Source organism: Squalius cephalus, assembly GCF_949319135.1.
Source record: "Squalius cephalus genome assembly, chromosome: 5".
NCBI classification, from domain to species: Eukaryota; Metazoa; Chordata; class Actinopteri; order Cypriniformes; family Leuciscidae; genus Squalius; species Squalius cephalus.
Genome location: NC_137126.1, coordinates 30,914,630 through 30,928,087, shown reverse-complemented (window position 1 = coordinate 30,928,087; position 13,458 = coordinate 30,914,630). Strand labels below are relative to the sequence as shown.

Below are 13,458 nucleotides of genomic sequence, written 5' to 3'. Positions count from 1 at the left end.
ACTATCTTTGAAAAACTAGGCTACTTACTCTTTTTGACACAGACACACACCAACAAAGATGTTTATACACAAATACTTTTTATGTGTGTAATGTATAAACATTGTTGGCACAGAATTTTTTTTTTTTTCAGGTACTCTCAGACATAGGCCTACATAGGAAAACTGTATATGTGTTATTATTCTGTCTTAAATCATTTTTTAATTCTATTCCATTCTGTCCATTTATTAATACAGCAACATTATAAAACTAATTTTGTAACATAAAAAAAATACAAAATGTATTTATTGTTGTCAATATTCAAGAAATCACCTTTTCTTTCCATTGAGGTTAGAGTGAGTTGGGCTACTTGAGTTTTTGGAACATTGCACATTTTAATTTAATTTTGCAGCATTCTTGTGAATAAAACTGACTTATAATAAAGACTCTTTACAGTATAACAGAGTTTTCTGTGTAATATCCATTCTCCATTCATCAAAATGCTTGTCCTGAGTAGGGTCACAGGGATGATGGAGTCTATTCCAGCATCGGAAACAGACATTCACACACCTAAAGTCACGTTTTAGTGTCACCAATTCACACCGAAAAACCCACGGTGCTTCCTACTGTGCAATAGCCTAACAGAATTCTTCTTTACACGTTATGCTGTGTCTGCGTTTTTTTACACGTTATTTTATTATTCTGCACTCAAAAAAAAAAAAAAAAATTCTTAGACTCAACTTAATTCAACAATGGTCAGTGGTTCCACACAATGGAAACATGTTATCTCTACTCAAATACTCAATGTAAAATGAACTTAAACTCAACTAAACTTAGACATGTCCAAACTTGATTGAATCAAATTATTTTAAGGGAAAATGTTTAGTGTAAATTCCATTGTTTGCTGAAAATATGTGTCAGTAAAGTATCTACATGCAAAATATCTACACAATCAGTAATTTTTCTTTACATATATGTTTTAGGAGTTGATGTTAAGAGTTGACAAACAAGATCATTTTAATGTCAGTAGTACTTATGTGGAATAAAAATAAAATTATTTTTTTAATAAAAAAATGATGTCATCTAATTTATATTTAGTACACATGAATGAATTACAATAGTGTTAACCTGGGTTTTTAACAGTAATTGCACTGTATTACATAATTACAGTACCATGTAGTTATACCTTTGAAATGTCTCACAGTGTATCCAGCCCCATGCAATGTATGATGGGAAGTAGAAATCCTGTTGCTAGTTTCTAATGCTACTTTAACACAACAAAAATCATTAATGTAATCTAAACACAAATCAATAGAATTAAATTGGTTGAACAAGATAAAATTAAGTTGTGATAACATCCTGAAAGAATTTAAAGAATTTTTAACTTGTTTTGTCTTAAAACATTTTTTTAGTGTGTTTAGCTGCTGTGTCAATGTTGTGGGTGTGATCAATGCGGCACATATTCATTTTGTAATTGTAATTGGTAAAAAAAAAAGTATTTGTAGAGCACAATTTGTCAGGTTCCATGTGAGCACATTATTTGAAGTATTTTTTTGACCTCCATGCAAAGTAAACCCATGCATGAGTATAGCAATATGCCTCTCCAGAATTCACATTCTAAAGGGTAAGAGTAAGTGTTCATGTATAGTAAAATGTAAGGTAAATGTTTTTTTTTTTTTTTTTAGAAAAAGCAATTGTACTTCTCAAATACAATCTTCACTACAAGTATCACTTCTCAAATACAATCTTATGTTTCCTCTGGTAATGTTTCTATTTGGCAATACTGATGGGATTATGCAACCAGTTAGTGCGCAAAAAATGTACCACAGAGGGGTATGTTTTAATTTGTTTTTATTAAGATTCAACACTAAGTGCGCACATCTTTCAGGCAAAAAGCTCAATGAGGGCGCTCAACCACGAAAAAATGTAAAAAAGGAAGGAAAAGTTGCCACACCACCACTCCAAAAGTAAAAATAAATACACCACAGGTGACATTTTGAGTCAGATGGCTCTTCATCAAATTTGTTTTATTACAATTACGCTGCAATCAATATAGTGTGTTCTTTATTTAAAACAAACCAGTGTGTGACAATGACACTTTATTGCATCCTCCTGCAGCAATGAACATATTTATGTAAATGGTGACAGTGCCTAGATCATCTATAAAAAATAGTTTTACATGCAAATGCATGAGGTAGTTTGGAATATTTTATAAGAAAATTGGCTGAACATGATACTTACATTGAGTAGGCTATGTTGATAAACAGTTTAACATTAGGAGAAATCTATTAATGTGTCATTTGTAATATGGAGTGGAGCCAGACAGTAATAACGGGCAGTTTAAAATATAATCCAAATGGCAGCAAACATATTCCAACATGATGACAAACAACAGCAAATGAGAACATGAGACTCAAAGGACAACAATGCTTAACGAACTAAAAAGATTCCACCCACTATTATGTTTTTGAGCCCAAAATTAATATATGATATTGAATATTATCTTGGCAGCAATGATTCTCAATTGCACATTCAAGGACATTCATTAGTTCACTCCGACATGCCAAGAAAAAGCACAAAAGTTGTGAGAAATCAAGAATAAAAAAAAAAAAACAACATAAAATACAATACTTAGAATTCCCAAAAAAGTATTTTCTTCACTAAATATCTAAAGACTGGAACTCCAGCTCTCAGTCAGAATGACAAGTTGACAGATGTGAACGTGATAAGTTCTTGTTGTGATGAACACCAAGGATATATTTCACCTTAAAGGTCCCGTATTATGCCCCTTTTCACAAGATGTAAAATAAGTCTCTGATGTCCCCAGAGTGTGTATGTGAAGTTTCAGCTCAAAATACCCAACAGATCATTTTTTACAGCATGTTTAAATTGTCATTTTTTGGGGCACAGAAAAACGCGCTGTTTTATTGTGTGCCCTTTAAATGCAAATGAGGTGCTGCTGGACGACACAGGGGGCGGAGCTTCATGAGCTCGCGCTCAGTCTCTCAGGACAATTTCAGCTCACGGAATGATGATAATATCAGAAACTCTCAGTAACGGCGTTCATTTCGAGTCGGACAATAATGCCTACAGAGTCAGAGTGCTGTATAGAGATGAAACAGGTATAGTTTAGTAGTTTAATTACGGTTATTATAACGTATTTGTCATCTGCTTGTAGGCTATGTATCCATTATTTATTAATAGCCTACAAGTCTGCTGTCTGAATGATGATCAAACATATACTGATGAGTTTAATAAAGTTTATTGTACATCACACAAAAGATGAAGCGTCAGTTTTACTTCAGAAAATCACCATAAGAGCTGAGTAAACAGTAAGTTATAAGAAGTGCGCAAGTAGCCAGTAGAGTTGAGGGAGCATTCCTGTGGGCGGAGGTTAGTCAAAAAACGGTTCTAGTGACGTCATTAAAGAAGGATGTAGTCCAAACGAGCCGTTCACTGTAGTCGACTTCTGTTAAATAAAATATCTCGCTTGGCATTGAACTTTGAGCTTTATAATTTTACAGATATTATTTATGCTCTAACAGCAACATTACACTAACTAAAGTTTGAAACATGGGATCACGAAGAACGGGACCTTTAAGAGTAGAAAGTACATGGATTATATTTCATGTCGTGATTTACTAGGTCTTAATTTACAACAACTATTGTGCTTTTTTTCTGGGTGAGTCAGAGTGAACTGCGGCCCTATCAGAGTCTCATGAATGTGCACCGTGCACAGAAGAAGAAAGGCCAAGGTCAGGATTTTCGGTAAATAATACATTAAATTCCGGTTTGTTTTTTACTAAACCCTATCATATACCCCAGAATATTTGAAACACATGAAACATCGGACCATACTATGATTCTTTTTTTAAAAGCTTGATTCGGGTCACAATATTCGCTGCCATTATATGTACGAGTGCGATCAGGACTTTTTTTTGTTATTTCTTCTTTTGTGGTCCGATAAAGAAAGAATGGCATACGGCATTAGAACAACACCAGGGCGAGTAAATGATGACTTCATTTTCATTTTAGGGGTGAACTATCCCTAACCCTAATAACAAATGCTTTTTAAATAACTATTCATATCCCAAACTGCTACCAGTCTCATTTTAGCTTTGCTATGTCTTTACAAAAAAAAATCGAGCGATCACTTGCTTTTCACACTGTTTGAAGGCCTATACTGTCAGGATTTTGAATTTTCATTTGCTTTCACTCCACTGCCTCAGGATGTCCTCTGCTGCTTGCAGAGTAGAGTCCTCCTAGAAAATATGAATGAAATAATATAAACAATTTTTAACAAGGTGAACTACAGATCACAATGGCATTCACTTTTCCTGCAATAATGTATGATTCACCTATTTAAAGCAACCTATATTGGATCTAAAATTATAAGGGCTGTCAAAATTAACAGTTAACTTTGTTAAGGTTTAACAGAGTTGATTAAAAAAAAGAAAACTAAAAAGAATAGTCATGGTGATAAATAAACTTGATAACAGTCTCTAAAGCATAAAATTGACATCCCATAAAACATTGACATCCCAAATAATTAAGCAATTTTATTTCCAAAATGCCTATTTCAAATTATTTCATGTTTCATTTCTGTCTTAAAAATACCTTTACGAAGCAGAATCTGATGTATTTCTGGAATTCTTCTCTGTGTTCCGGGCTGTAGAATGCAGACACAGGGATAGTTGCCAGTCCCTATTCAGAAGTGAAGAACTTGCTTTAATAATTTAAAAACATATTTTGCTATATAGATTATTAAAGATTTTATAACAGTAAATACTCATGCTTGTACCTTCTCTTTGATGAGCCATTTCACAAATCTGTAGTCATAGAGTTCGTCTTTAGTACTAGGGTCAGTAAGGTTGATATCTTAAAGAAAAACATTTAAAATCAAAAATCAATATTAAGATCACTTTATTTTTGAATAGTCATGTCAAAACATGAATTGCTTTCACAGAGTGTAGCCTTGTTGTACTTAGATTTCTTATAATATGAGGATTCCTCTAATCATGGAAAACCTGGAAATATCTAGACATTTTAAACGTACAGACCTGGGAATGTATAAAATCTTAAAAAAGAAAAGAAAAAAAAAACTATAAAATTATAGAAATATTCTATAATGTATATTTATTTTTAATTATGTATATTGTATATTTTATTTTATTATATTTTATATACATTTATATTTGTATATTTTATTATTACTGGAAAAGACAATAAAATGAAAGAACACTGCAATTAAATTAACAAGCTCAAAAAGAGAATTTTCAGAACAAAATAAACATGAAATCTACTCATCTCAGGCAGATGGATCGGGAATTCACAGATGTGAAAATTTTATTTCTAGAATACATAATTAAGTGTGCTTGCTGAAAGCAGCACACTTATTGTTCTTCTTAAGTTTTCTTATTCTTATTAAGTGTGCTTGCTGAAAGTGATTTCACAAATTTGGTCCGAACTTCACGAAACTGGACGTACATGATCCTTGGACCAAGCCTCACAAAAGTTACTGGAAGGATTTTTGATTTTCGGAAGCGTTTGCCCGTCACAGCCAAACGAAATCGGCGGCGTAGTCGCCAAAACAGGAAGTAGTTCATATTTCAGGAACGCTGACACGTATCGAAACCAAACTTTGTACATGAACTCGGGACTCCAATGTGAGGATGCCCAAGATTTGAAATTTTTATTTTTATTTTTATTTCAGGCTAATTGACAAACCCATTTACCTATGTCTATGCAAAAGAGTTTCACCTCACACTTTTAATGTTAATGCATTTAGACAGTAGGTGGCACTGTTGTATTACATTTCACAGAGCTTTTGATGCATCGGTCTAATTTAATCATCTTCATTTATTAATATCTACAGATTTGTATGCATGAATTGTGCATTTCCAGTTCTCAAAACAGTTAATAACAAAAAACAAAAAAAACACTTTTTACAAAACACATCATGATCTTCTTCGCTAATCGAACAAACAATTAATTGTCTGTGGCTGTGTTTGTGCGCGCGGGAAATATGCTGCGCATAACAATAGAAAACAAGGAGAAACACGCAGTCACATGCTCAAACAATCAACAACGTCGCTCTAGAGGTGCGTTCCATTTGACCGTAAGTGGACTGCGAAGTGGACTTCACAGGGTATTCCAATCCGAAGGGAGCAAACATGTTTAGTTCGAAAGGCACTGCGCACGACATAGGGAATAAGGGAACATCGATACATCACTTTACAGGAAGTGGAGAGCGATGATCACCCAACTGTCATTTCGTGCACCACGTCATCACCAGTCAGAACGGTCATAACTAACGATGGAGGAGTTTACGTATGTGTGTAAGTATTCATACATTTTCGCCATTGTTATACAAATGACAGTATTTTTAACGGTTATTGTTGTGAATATTACATATACTATTTTTGATGATTATAATTTACCTCAGTGAATGCAGGCAGCTTAGGTAGTTTGTGAAGTAAAGTGATTTTACTTTAGGTAGTTGTAAAATAGTGCAATATAATTGTAAATATATAATTCGTTGCTGCCGCGCTCTATCACTTGCACACCATAAAGAGCAAATTGTTTTTTAATGTTTCAATTTTGTGATTAAAATGACATAATTTGGAAGCGGATAATTTCTTCACAAACAGCTCATTATGACTCAATGTTAGAATGCTGCTACACTCGATAGTGTGAATAAGATCAGCGCAACGCAGACCACTGCATTGACAGCGTGAAACATATGATCTGTCTACGGCCAGGGCTCAGCGGAAGACAGAAAATGCCGGTCCAGCGCTGATTGAGGAATTAAATTAGAAAATAAAAGACAGTTTGACATCTTTTTTCTCGCATCTGTGAATTTATTTTTTAACTATTTGCTCTGAGATGAAGCGAATATATTTGTGCGGGAATTTCTCGCACTATAAAAGCTAACCTTGCGGGAATGGTTTAAATTATGTGCAATCCCCACATTCCCGCGCCGAAATTCAAGCCCTGAAATGGCAGCGGGATGTGTAAATCTAGCATATGGCGCATATGTCATAATAAGTTAGGCAAGGCCAAACAGCGTTATCCATGTTGTTGCGATTGCATCGCTAGAGTAAACTAATAGTGAAACTGATAGCGTTTTTCATTTAATTACTATATGAGGACTGACGGTAGGCTATAAAAATCTGCGTTTCTGTGTAGGTGATGACAACCATCTTGACAGCAGCAATCAAAGCATCGCTAATTACGGTAGACCTTAATTTGAGATAGTAAATTTGTTCCTAATCAAAGGGAACACTCAACCACAGAACAGCTGGGTGAGTTTTGTATTGGCTTATTGGATACAGTAAATGAAGACTGTCAACTTCTTTTCAATACTATTTCATCACCTAAAACACTCCCACTCTCTGCTGTATAACCAAATATTTCAAAACCAACAACCAAGCCACATAAACAATGCCATTGGCACTAGTCTACATTGCAGACATGTCTCTTAATGCACATAACTTTTCACCTTTTTGCACAATCTTGAAAAAAGTACTATTGTTGAAATTCTCAGATCAAGCAAACTTCAACGCACTCTTATCCACTACCTGCTAACGTTAGTGAACCGCACCCGAGCAAGCACACTTTGCAGTTCCTCCGGAAATGCATTTTTCTAGTTAAATCTGAGTTCCTGTTTTAATACTTTGTTCTGCACTTTTTCTGTTACTTACTAAGTTTTGAGATATCTGCAATCATGAAGTATCCTCCCTGGGGCAGAATAGGTTTTAGGCCAACGCTCTTCAGACAATCTGCCAGTCTCAGTCGCTTTTCATGAAGATGGAGGGGTAACTGGAGGAAATAGCTGTCCTCGGTTCCAAATAAATCATATTCCCTCTGAAAACCTACTGCTACGGCTTCCTTAAGAAACAATAATTGACATTGTCAGTCCACTGAAAAAAAAATGACACAAACTTTATATTTAAAACACAGGAGCATTGTTTTACCTGGGCAGCTGTAGCACAGTGGTACACTGAGTTCTGATGGACGGTTTTTAAGTGCTTTAGGATATGCCCTGATCCCATTGCCCAACCCACCTACATTAAAATAAAGTAATGTGATGACCAAAAATAGAGATAATCTAAAATAATCTACTGCTGAGGCACTTCCAGCCAGCCAAAGACAGAGTGACAAATATAGACAATTGATATTGCAAAAAACAAACCCTGTTGAATTTGACCAGCTCACCTTCCACCCTGTGGCACTGAAAGTCTTGCCAGCACTCCCAATGGTGACAGTGCGTTCCCACATACCTGGCAGACTGGCTGTCAAAAAAAAGTTATTTTTCTTTAAAAGTCCACAAAACTGTGATATATTGCATTATTCGCACAGTTCTGCTCTTACCGATCTTCACATGTTTCGTTCCATCATATGTGAGCCACTCGTACACCTCGTCGCTGATGCAAATTACATCATGTTTAATACATAAGTCAGCAATCACCTGAAGTTCCTCCTGCTGATAGACCTGCAAGAAACCAGTTAGGGTTAGGTTGAGCATATAGGCATAAGTATCTGTGGCTAACCTTAAAAACCTTTCAGCTCAGTTTCAGCTTCAGCTCTGAATGATCGGAATTTAAATTTGTATATAAATTACACTACCATTTTGAGGTCAGTTTTAAAAAAAATACTGCAGCATACAGTAAAGGCATTTCTATTTCAAATAAATGATGTTCTTCTGCACTTTCTATTCATCAAAAAATCATGAATTTTTATTTTATTTTGTAGTATCTATCAAAATATTAAGTCAACAGTCAATATCTCAGTCAACACACCACACACACAACCAACCTAAACCTGGGTTACCTGCTTAACCCTCCGATTTCTTGACACATTTCGTGAAATTCGCTTGTTAAAAAATATATCGGATAAAGCATAAGGATGGGTAAAATTGTCTTCTGTTTGTTGGTGACTCACCTTGCCAAGAGGGTTATTAGGAGTGTTAATGACAATGGCTTTGGTACGAGAACTAAATTTACTCGCCAACTCTTCAGGAGACAACACCCAGTCAGCACTGGATAAAGCAGGACCACAGCCTTCCCTCTGTCAATACACATCAAGTATTATTCAAAAGAAACATTTTAATCTCAGATCAAGTTGACAGATCTTGTCACATGATGTAAGAACATACTGGTTTAAGGGGCACATATATAGCTGTTCCTCCCGCCATCTTTACCATTGGCTGATAACAGTCAAAGAATGGCTCCACAATTATCACCTGCTCATGAAAAGGAAAAAGGGGGCATTCTGATATCACATATGAACATAAGGAAACAGACATTAAGTGACTTTTTAATTCTCTACTAACAATGTATCGCAGTATAAAATATAATTTTATGAACATGAACATTGCCTTGACAATGATAACTTTACCTCATCACCCTCATCAATAAGAGCCTGGAAAGTGCAGAAAAGTGCTTGATATGCTCCAACAGAAACCAAGATATCCTCCATTGGGTCTATTTCCCGGCCAACAATCCTACTGAAGAACTTGGCCAGGATCTTCACAAGATTTGGGTGGCCCTGTATGACACCATGTTGTTAGATTCTTTAACAAAGCTTTACTAATATACTTATATTAGGCAACAGTTGTACATTAAGTAAACAAGCAAATCGTTCCTTCTAATATCTTACAAAAGCACGTGTGTACTGGTGCATGGGGAAACCTCCATTCAGTGCTTTGTAGAAGGCTTCCTGAATGAAGCTAGGAGGGGGGAAATCAGGGAACCCTTGACCCAGGTTCACAGCCTTATAATCGGCAGCCAGTTGAGTGAATTCCACCCTACACAAAAGGAATACCATGGATTTTTAAACATAAAAATGAATTTACTTTACTTCAATATGTGGGATGCAGAACGGTAAGGTAGATCTATCATTACCGTAACCAGATAATTACACGGCTCCCTTTAATACTATAGCGCCATCTTGCGACTCAAAACTGTTATTGCGACAACCAAATATAAAAATGGAGGACAGTACTTTGAATATTTATTGTAAGCATAAAACCTTTAAATATATATAATATAATAAACACTATAAGTGTAACTACATTTTAAATATATATAATATAAGAATATTTTGCAGTGTTCGTTGTTGCTTGACCAATTTTTTTTCTACGTAAGATAATATAATAACTTAATATTTATGTCCATGTATTTCCTTTTTTAGTAAAGACGGAGTAGTAAGCCGAATGTACAGCACTATGGATACAGTCTTATACTTTCACTTGCTTTATAGGCTACGAAACTACTTACCATATATTTTTGTCAATTCCTTCAATCCTTCTCGCGTGCAATTTACGAGACATTTTGCCCTGCGTGATAAAGCAGAAAAGAATGTAATAAGACAAAACGATTTCACAATACACCTCATGACCACCAACATGATCAGGAATACCGATCGAGCGTAAAACGTCTCCTACCTTATCATGAAAACCTGCGACTGCTAATCTGTTTGACAGCAGAGGTCCAGTTACCGCCGTTCTTCTCCACATGCAGTTTTCTAATAACTTTACTGCAGGTTTTCTAAAGCCGTAAATCAGTAACACACAAGAATCAGGCCACATCTCTAGCAACTGAACTGTCAACCTGAAAAGGACGTGCAGTCAATGATTCAGCGACATGGCATGACAGCATGTCGTCTATGGGATTTAGAGATTCATCAAGAGACAAACGAAACAACGATAATGTGGTAAATATCGATTTAACTCTGTATTCTAAAAACTAATGCACAAAACTTTGTTTCGCACCAAACCTTGTTTACTTCCCCCAGCTATTAAAGACGTCACACATTTACTTATTTGAGCCAATAAAGCTTCGAAAAGAGCTCCTCCTCCAGGCAGCAGACTTATCTTAAAGGGAGATATAGGGGAAGTAGATAGGACATCTTCAAAATATCGTCTTTTGTGTTGAGCAGAAGAAATAAATTCGTACAGGTTTGGAACAACTTGAAGATGAGTAAATGATAACAGAATTTTCACCGCTGTAAGCGGGGCCAGTGACTGCTAGCACTAACGCTGTCAACATACACATTGTAATTTATCATGATCATTCTTAATGTACGTTTAAACACACAAAATGAGAACAAAAGAGGCAAATACAAAGAAGCATTTTTCTTTTCTCTTGCTTGTTTCCCAATCTAGCATTCTAATAACCCTTGCAAAGCACACCATAGTGTTGGCTCTGTGACAATTTGCTTATGTACATCTACTGTAGTCACTTTGGATAAAAGTGTCTGCTAAATCAATAAATGCAAATGTAGATAAGTGTCTCCAACCTTGGCAGAATAATAAAAACACAAAATATGGACACAAATTCTCTTTATAAAGATGAAATCTTAAAAGTGACAACAGAAACAAACAATTTCTTCACATTGAAATTTAGTGAAAAATTAGTACATTTTTTATGTCTCTTTCAGTCCAAAGCACAAGGCAAAGTGTGCGCGCCCCCCCCATTCCACCTTTCTGCCTATAAGTCAACCTTCTTGAGATCCCCAGGCAGCACACGACCCTTTTTTCTTGCCCTCTGTTTGCGCTTCTCTATCTTGGCATCCTTGCGTTGCTTAATATTCCTTTTCCTCTTGTCTTGTCTCTTTTGCATCTTCTCCACAACTTGCTGGCTCCTCTTTGTCCACTTCTTTTTCTTCTGAGTTTTCATTTTCTCCTTCTTCTTCAATGATTTGTGCAAGAGTTCCTCATTGTCTTTGATCTTCATACCTTCGGCTTTGTAGAGCACATTGGTCCACCTCATCTTCTCTTCCTCTTTTTCTGCTTTGCTTTCATCCTTCTCCCTAAGCTGCTCCAGGTAATCTTTCCTCGCCTCAATGCGTGTTAAAAGCTGCTTGTAATTCTTACCAGTGAGCGGAGTCAGCATTCCTTTTACTTTCCTTTTTTTTTTTTTCAGGATCAGCTTTGTTCCTTTGTCCACATAGTCTTCTCCAACATCCATCTTATTGAAGACGATGAAGCTCTGCTCCGTTTTGGCAGGTGTGCTCGATGTTGAGGTGACTTGCAGTTGAGGTTTTGCTGTTTCTTTGTCATCTTCTCCTGCCAGCAATGCTGCGGCATCTGCTAACTTTTTCATTCGAAACTCTTTCCTTTTCCTCTTACGACGCTCCCTTTCTTGTTTTCGTTTTTCTCGTTTTTTCTTTACCTCCTCCGAGGAAGGATCTTTAGGAGTGCCCTGAAAAAAAGCACATATAAATATTTGGCTTAAAATCTCCTAAATGTGAAATATAATACATTTCTTATTTTATTCATGTAATACTTTTTTTAATTTAAAAATTCAAGTACTATTTATCATGTAGCTTTTATGGACAATTTACGCAATTTCTCTGACCCGTAGAAAACATATGCTCTTAAGTAAAGAGATTCAGCATTTTAACACTTAATATCCCTCTGACAGACATGGCAATTTCTTCCGTTTTTAATCTTTTAGTCCAACTGGAGCATGTACCTGTCCACGAGACTCCTCAATCTTCTGGTGGAGCCTCTGACGAAGAATGTCTACTGCATTAAATTCCTGTGATGTTCCACCTAACAGGGATGAATCAGTTCAAATAAGGTGTTCTGAATGAACTAATATTCTCTCTTTACAAACAGCTTTTTTACCCTCAGTCTTCTTTTGTGTCTCTGAAATCCCATTCTGAACATTTTTTCTCTGAGCTGGAGGTACTGCAGGCTGAGTGCTCTTTGAAACTGGTTTATTTTTGCTTGCATTCATATTATCTCCTTTTGTTGGCTTTTGCTTGTTCTTTTTCTTCTTTGGAGGCACACCATCTTTAACCACACTGCCTTGGAATGGAACTAAAAGGGGATTAATACAACTTTATTAATTATAATTATTAACAAAAAGGTTATTTTGTGCTTCTTCCAACGGCTGACTTGAAAATTCAGACTTTGCATGAATAAATAAATAAACCAACAGTAACAATTTCACCACTGCTGCAGGTGACTATTCAATATTAATAATTCATTAATGTGCAATTAACAATGCAGAACATTACCATAGGGTCTTTTCTTTGGCTCCTTGTTCTGAGACACACATACTTTACGTGTCAACTTCTCCAGGTAATCATACTTCGCAGCAAGGCTGGCCATGATTCCTATTACAAACACACAAACAAATTAATAAATAACAAATACAACAATTAATAAATGTAGTAAGCGTATCATTATGCGTTTAACTTGTTCGAAATATTTACCTCGTACAATAAAAAAACGTCGAAATTTCACCGCACAACTTCGTTCTGTGATGTTTTAACTGTGTTTCATCAACTGGAGAATAAATATAAAGGCATTTTACCTCCCTAGAAATTACACACTGAATCGGATAAAAGCCTTCAAATGTGGACTGAATGCGACAGCCCTAATAACTTCACCAAATGTGTATTCAGAAACATGCCGCACGTGTTGTTGATCTTGCGCGTGCGCATGATGGTTCAGAATCCCCGGAAAT

The 13,458-nt window shown here is 35.7% G+C and overlaps 2 protein-coding genes across 4 annotated transcripts; both read right to left on the bottom strand.

Moving 5' to 3' along the window:
• Positions 1-1,833: 1,833 nt before the first annotated feature.
• Positions 1,834-10,826, bottom strand: kyat1 (kynurenine aminotransferase 1). 3 transcript variants are annotated; one of them, XM_079870366.1, is made up of 14 exons: positions 10,757-10,826; positions 10,425-10,527; positions 10,258-10,316; positions 9,638-9,785; positions 9,377-9,526; positions 9,135-9,221; positions 8,921-9,046; positions 8,351-8,471; positions 8,195-8,271; positions 7,954-8,043; positions 7,681-7,867; positions 4,779-4,855; positions 4,595-4,681; positions 1,834-4,239 (listed from the first exon to the last, which is right to left on the bottom strand). In XM_079870366.1, exons 2-14 carry the CDS (start codon positions 10,494-10,496, stop codon positions 4,180-4,182), a joined length of 1,341 nt encoding a protein of 446 aa, XP_079726492.1. In that variant the 5' UTR covers positions 10,497-10,527; positions 10,757-10,826; the 3' UTR covers positions 1,834-4,179. The 3 variants fall into 3 exon arrangements, with proteins under 3 accessions (XP_079726492.1, XP_079726493.1, XP_079726491.1); XM_079870367.1 differs by having other exon boundaries at positions 10,752-10,778; XM_079870365.1 differs by having other exon boundaries at positions 10,425-10,825.
• A 196-nt stretch (positions 10,827-11,022) lies between these two features.
• Positions 11,023-13,457, bottom strand: surf6 (surfeit 6). Its single transcript, XM_079870368.1, has 5 exons — positions 13,205-13,457; positions 13,007-13,105; positions 12,612-12,806; positions 12,457-12,536; positions 11,023-12,183 (listed from the first exon to the last, which is right to left on the bottom strand). Exons 2-5 carry the CDS (start codon positions 13,098-13,100, stop codon positions 11,470-11,472), a joined length of 1,083 nt encoding a protein of 360 aa, XP_079726494.1. The 5' UTR covers positions 13,101-13,105; positions 13,205-13,457; the 3' UTR covers positions 11,023-11,469.
• Between the last annotated feature and the right edge of the window lies 1 nt (position 13,458).

What these genes read in the sequence shown, in the direction of transcription:
- kyat1 (XM_079870365.1), bottom strand. Translation starts at nt 10,568, where the DNA reads ATGTGGCCTGATTCTTGTGTGTTACTGATTTACGGCTTTAGAAAACCT. An exon ending in TTATTGATGAGGGTGATGAG is followed by an intron (nt 9,222 to 9,376) that starts GTAAAGTTATCA and finishes TTTCATGAGCAG; the next exon opens with GTGATAATTGTGGAGCCATT. An exon ending in AATGGCTCATCAAAGAGAAG is followed by an intron (nt 4,682 to 4,778) that starts GTACAAGCATGA and finishes ACTTCTGAATAG; the next exon opens with GGACTGGCAACTATCCCTGT.
- surf6 (XM_079870368.1), bottom strand. Translation starts at nt 13,100, where the DNA reads ATGGCCAGCCTTGCTGCGAAGTATGATTACCTGGAGAAGTTGACACGT. An exon ending in GCCAAAGAAAAGACCCTATG is followed by an intron (nt 12,807 to 13,006) that starts GTAATGTTCTGC and finishes ATCCCCTTTTAG; the next exon opens with TTCCATTCCAAGGCAGTGTG. An exon ending in GACACAAAAGAAGACTGAGG is followed by an intron (nt 12,537 to 12,611) that starts GTAAAAAAGCTG and finishes CATCCCTGTTAG; the next exon opens with GTGGAACATCACAGGAATTT.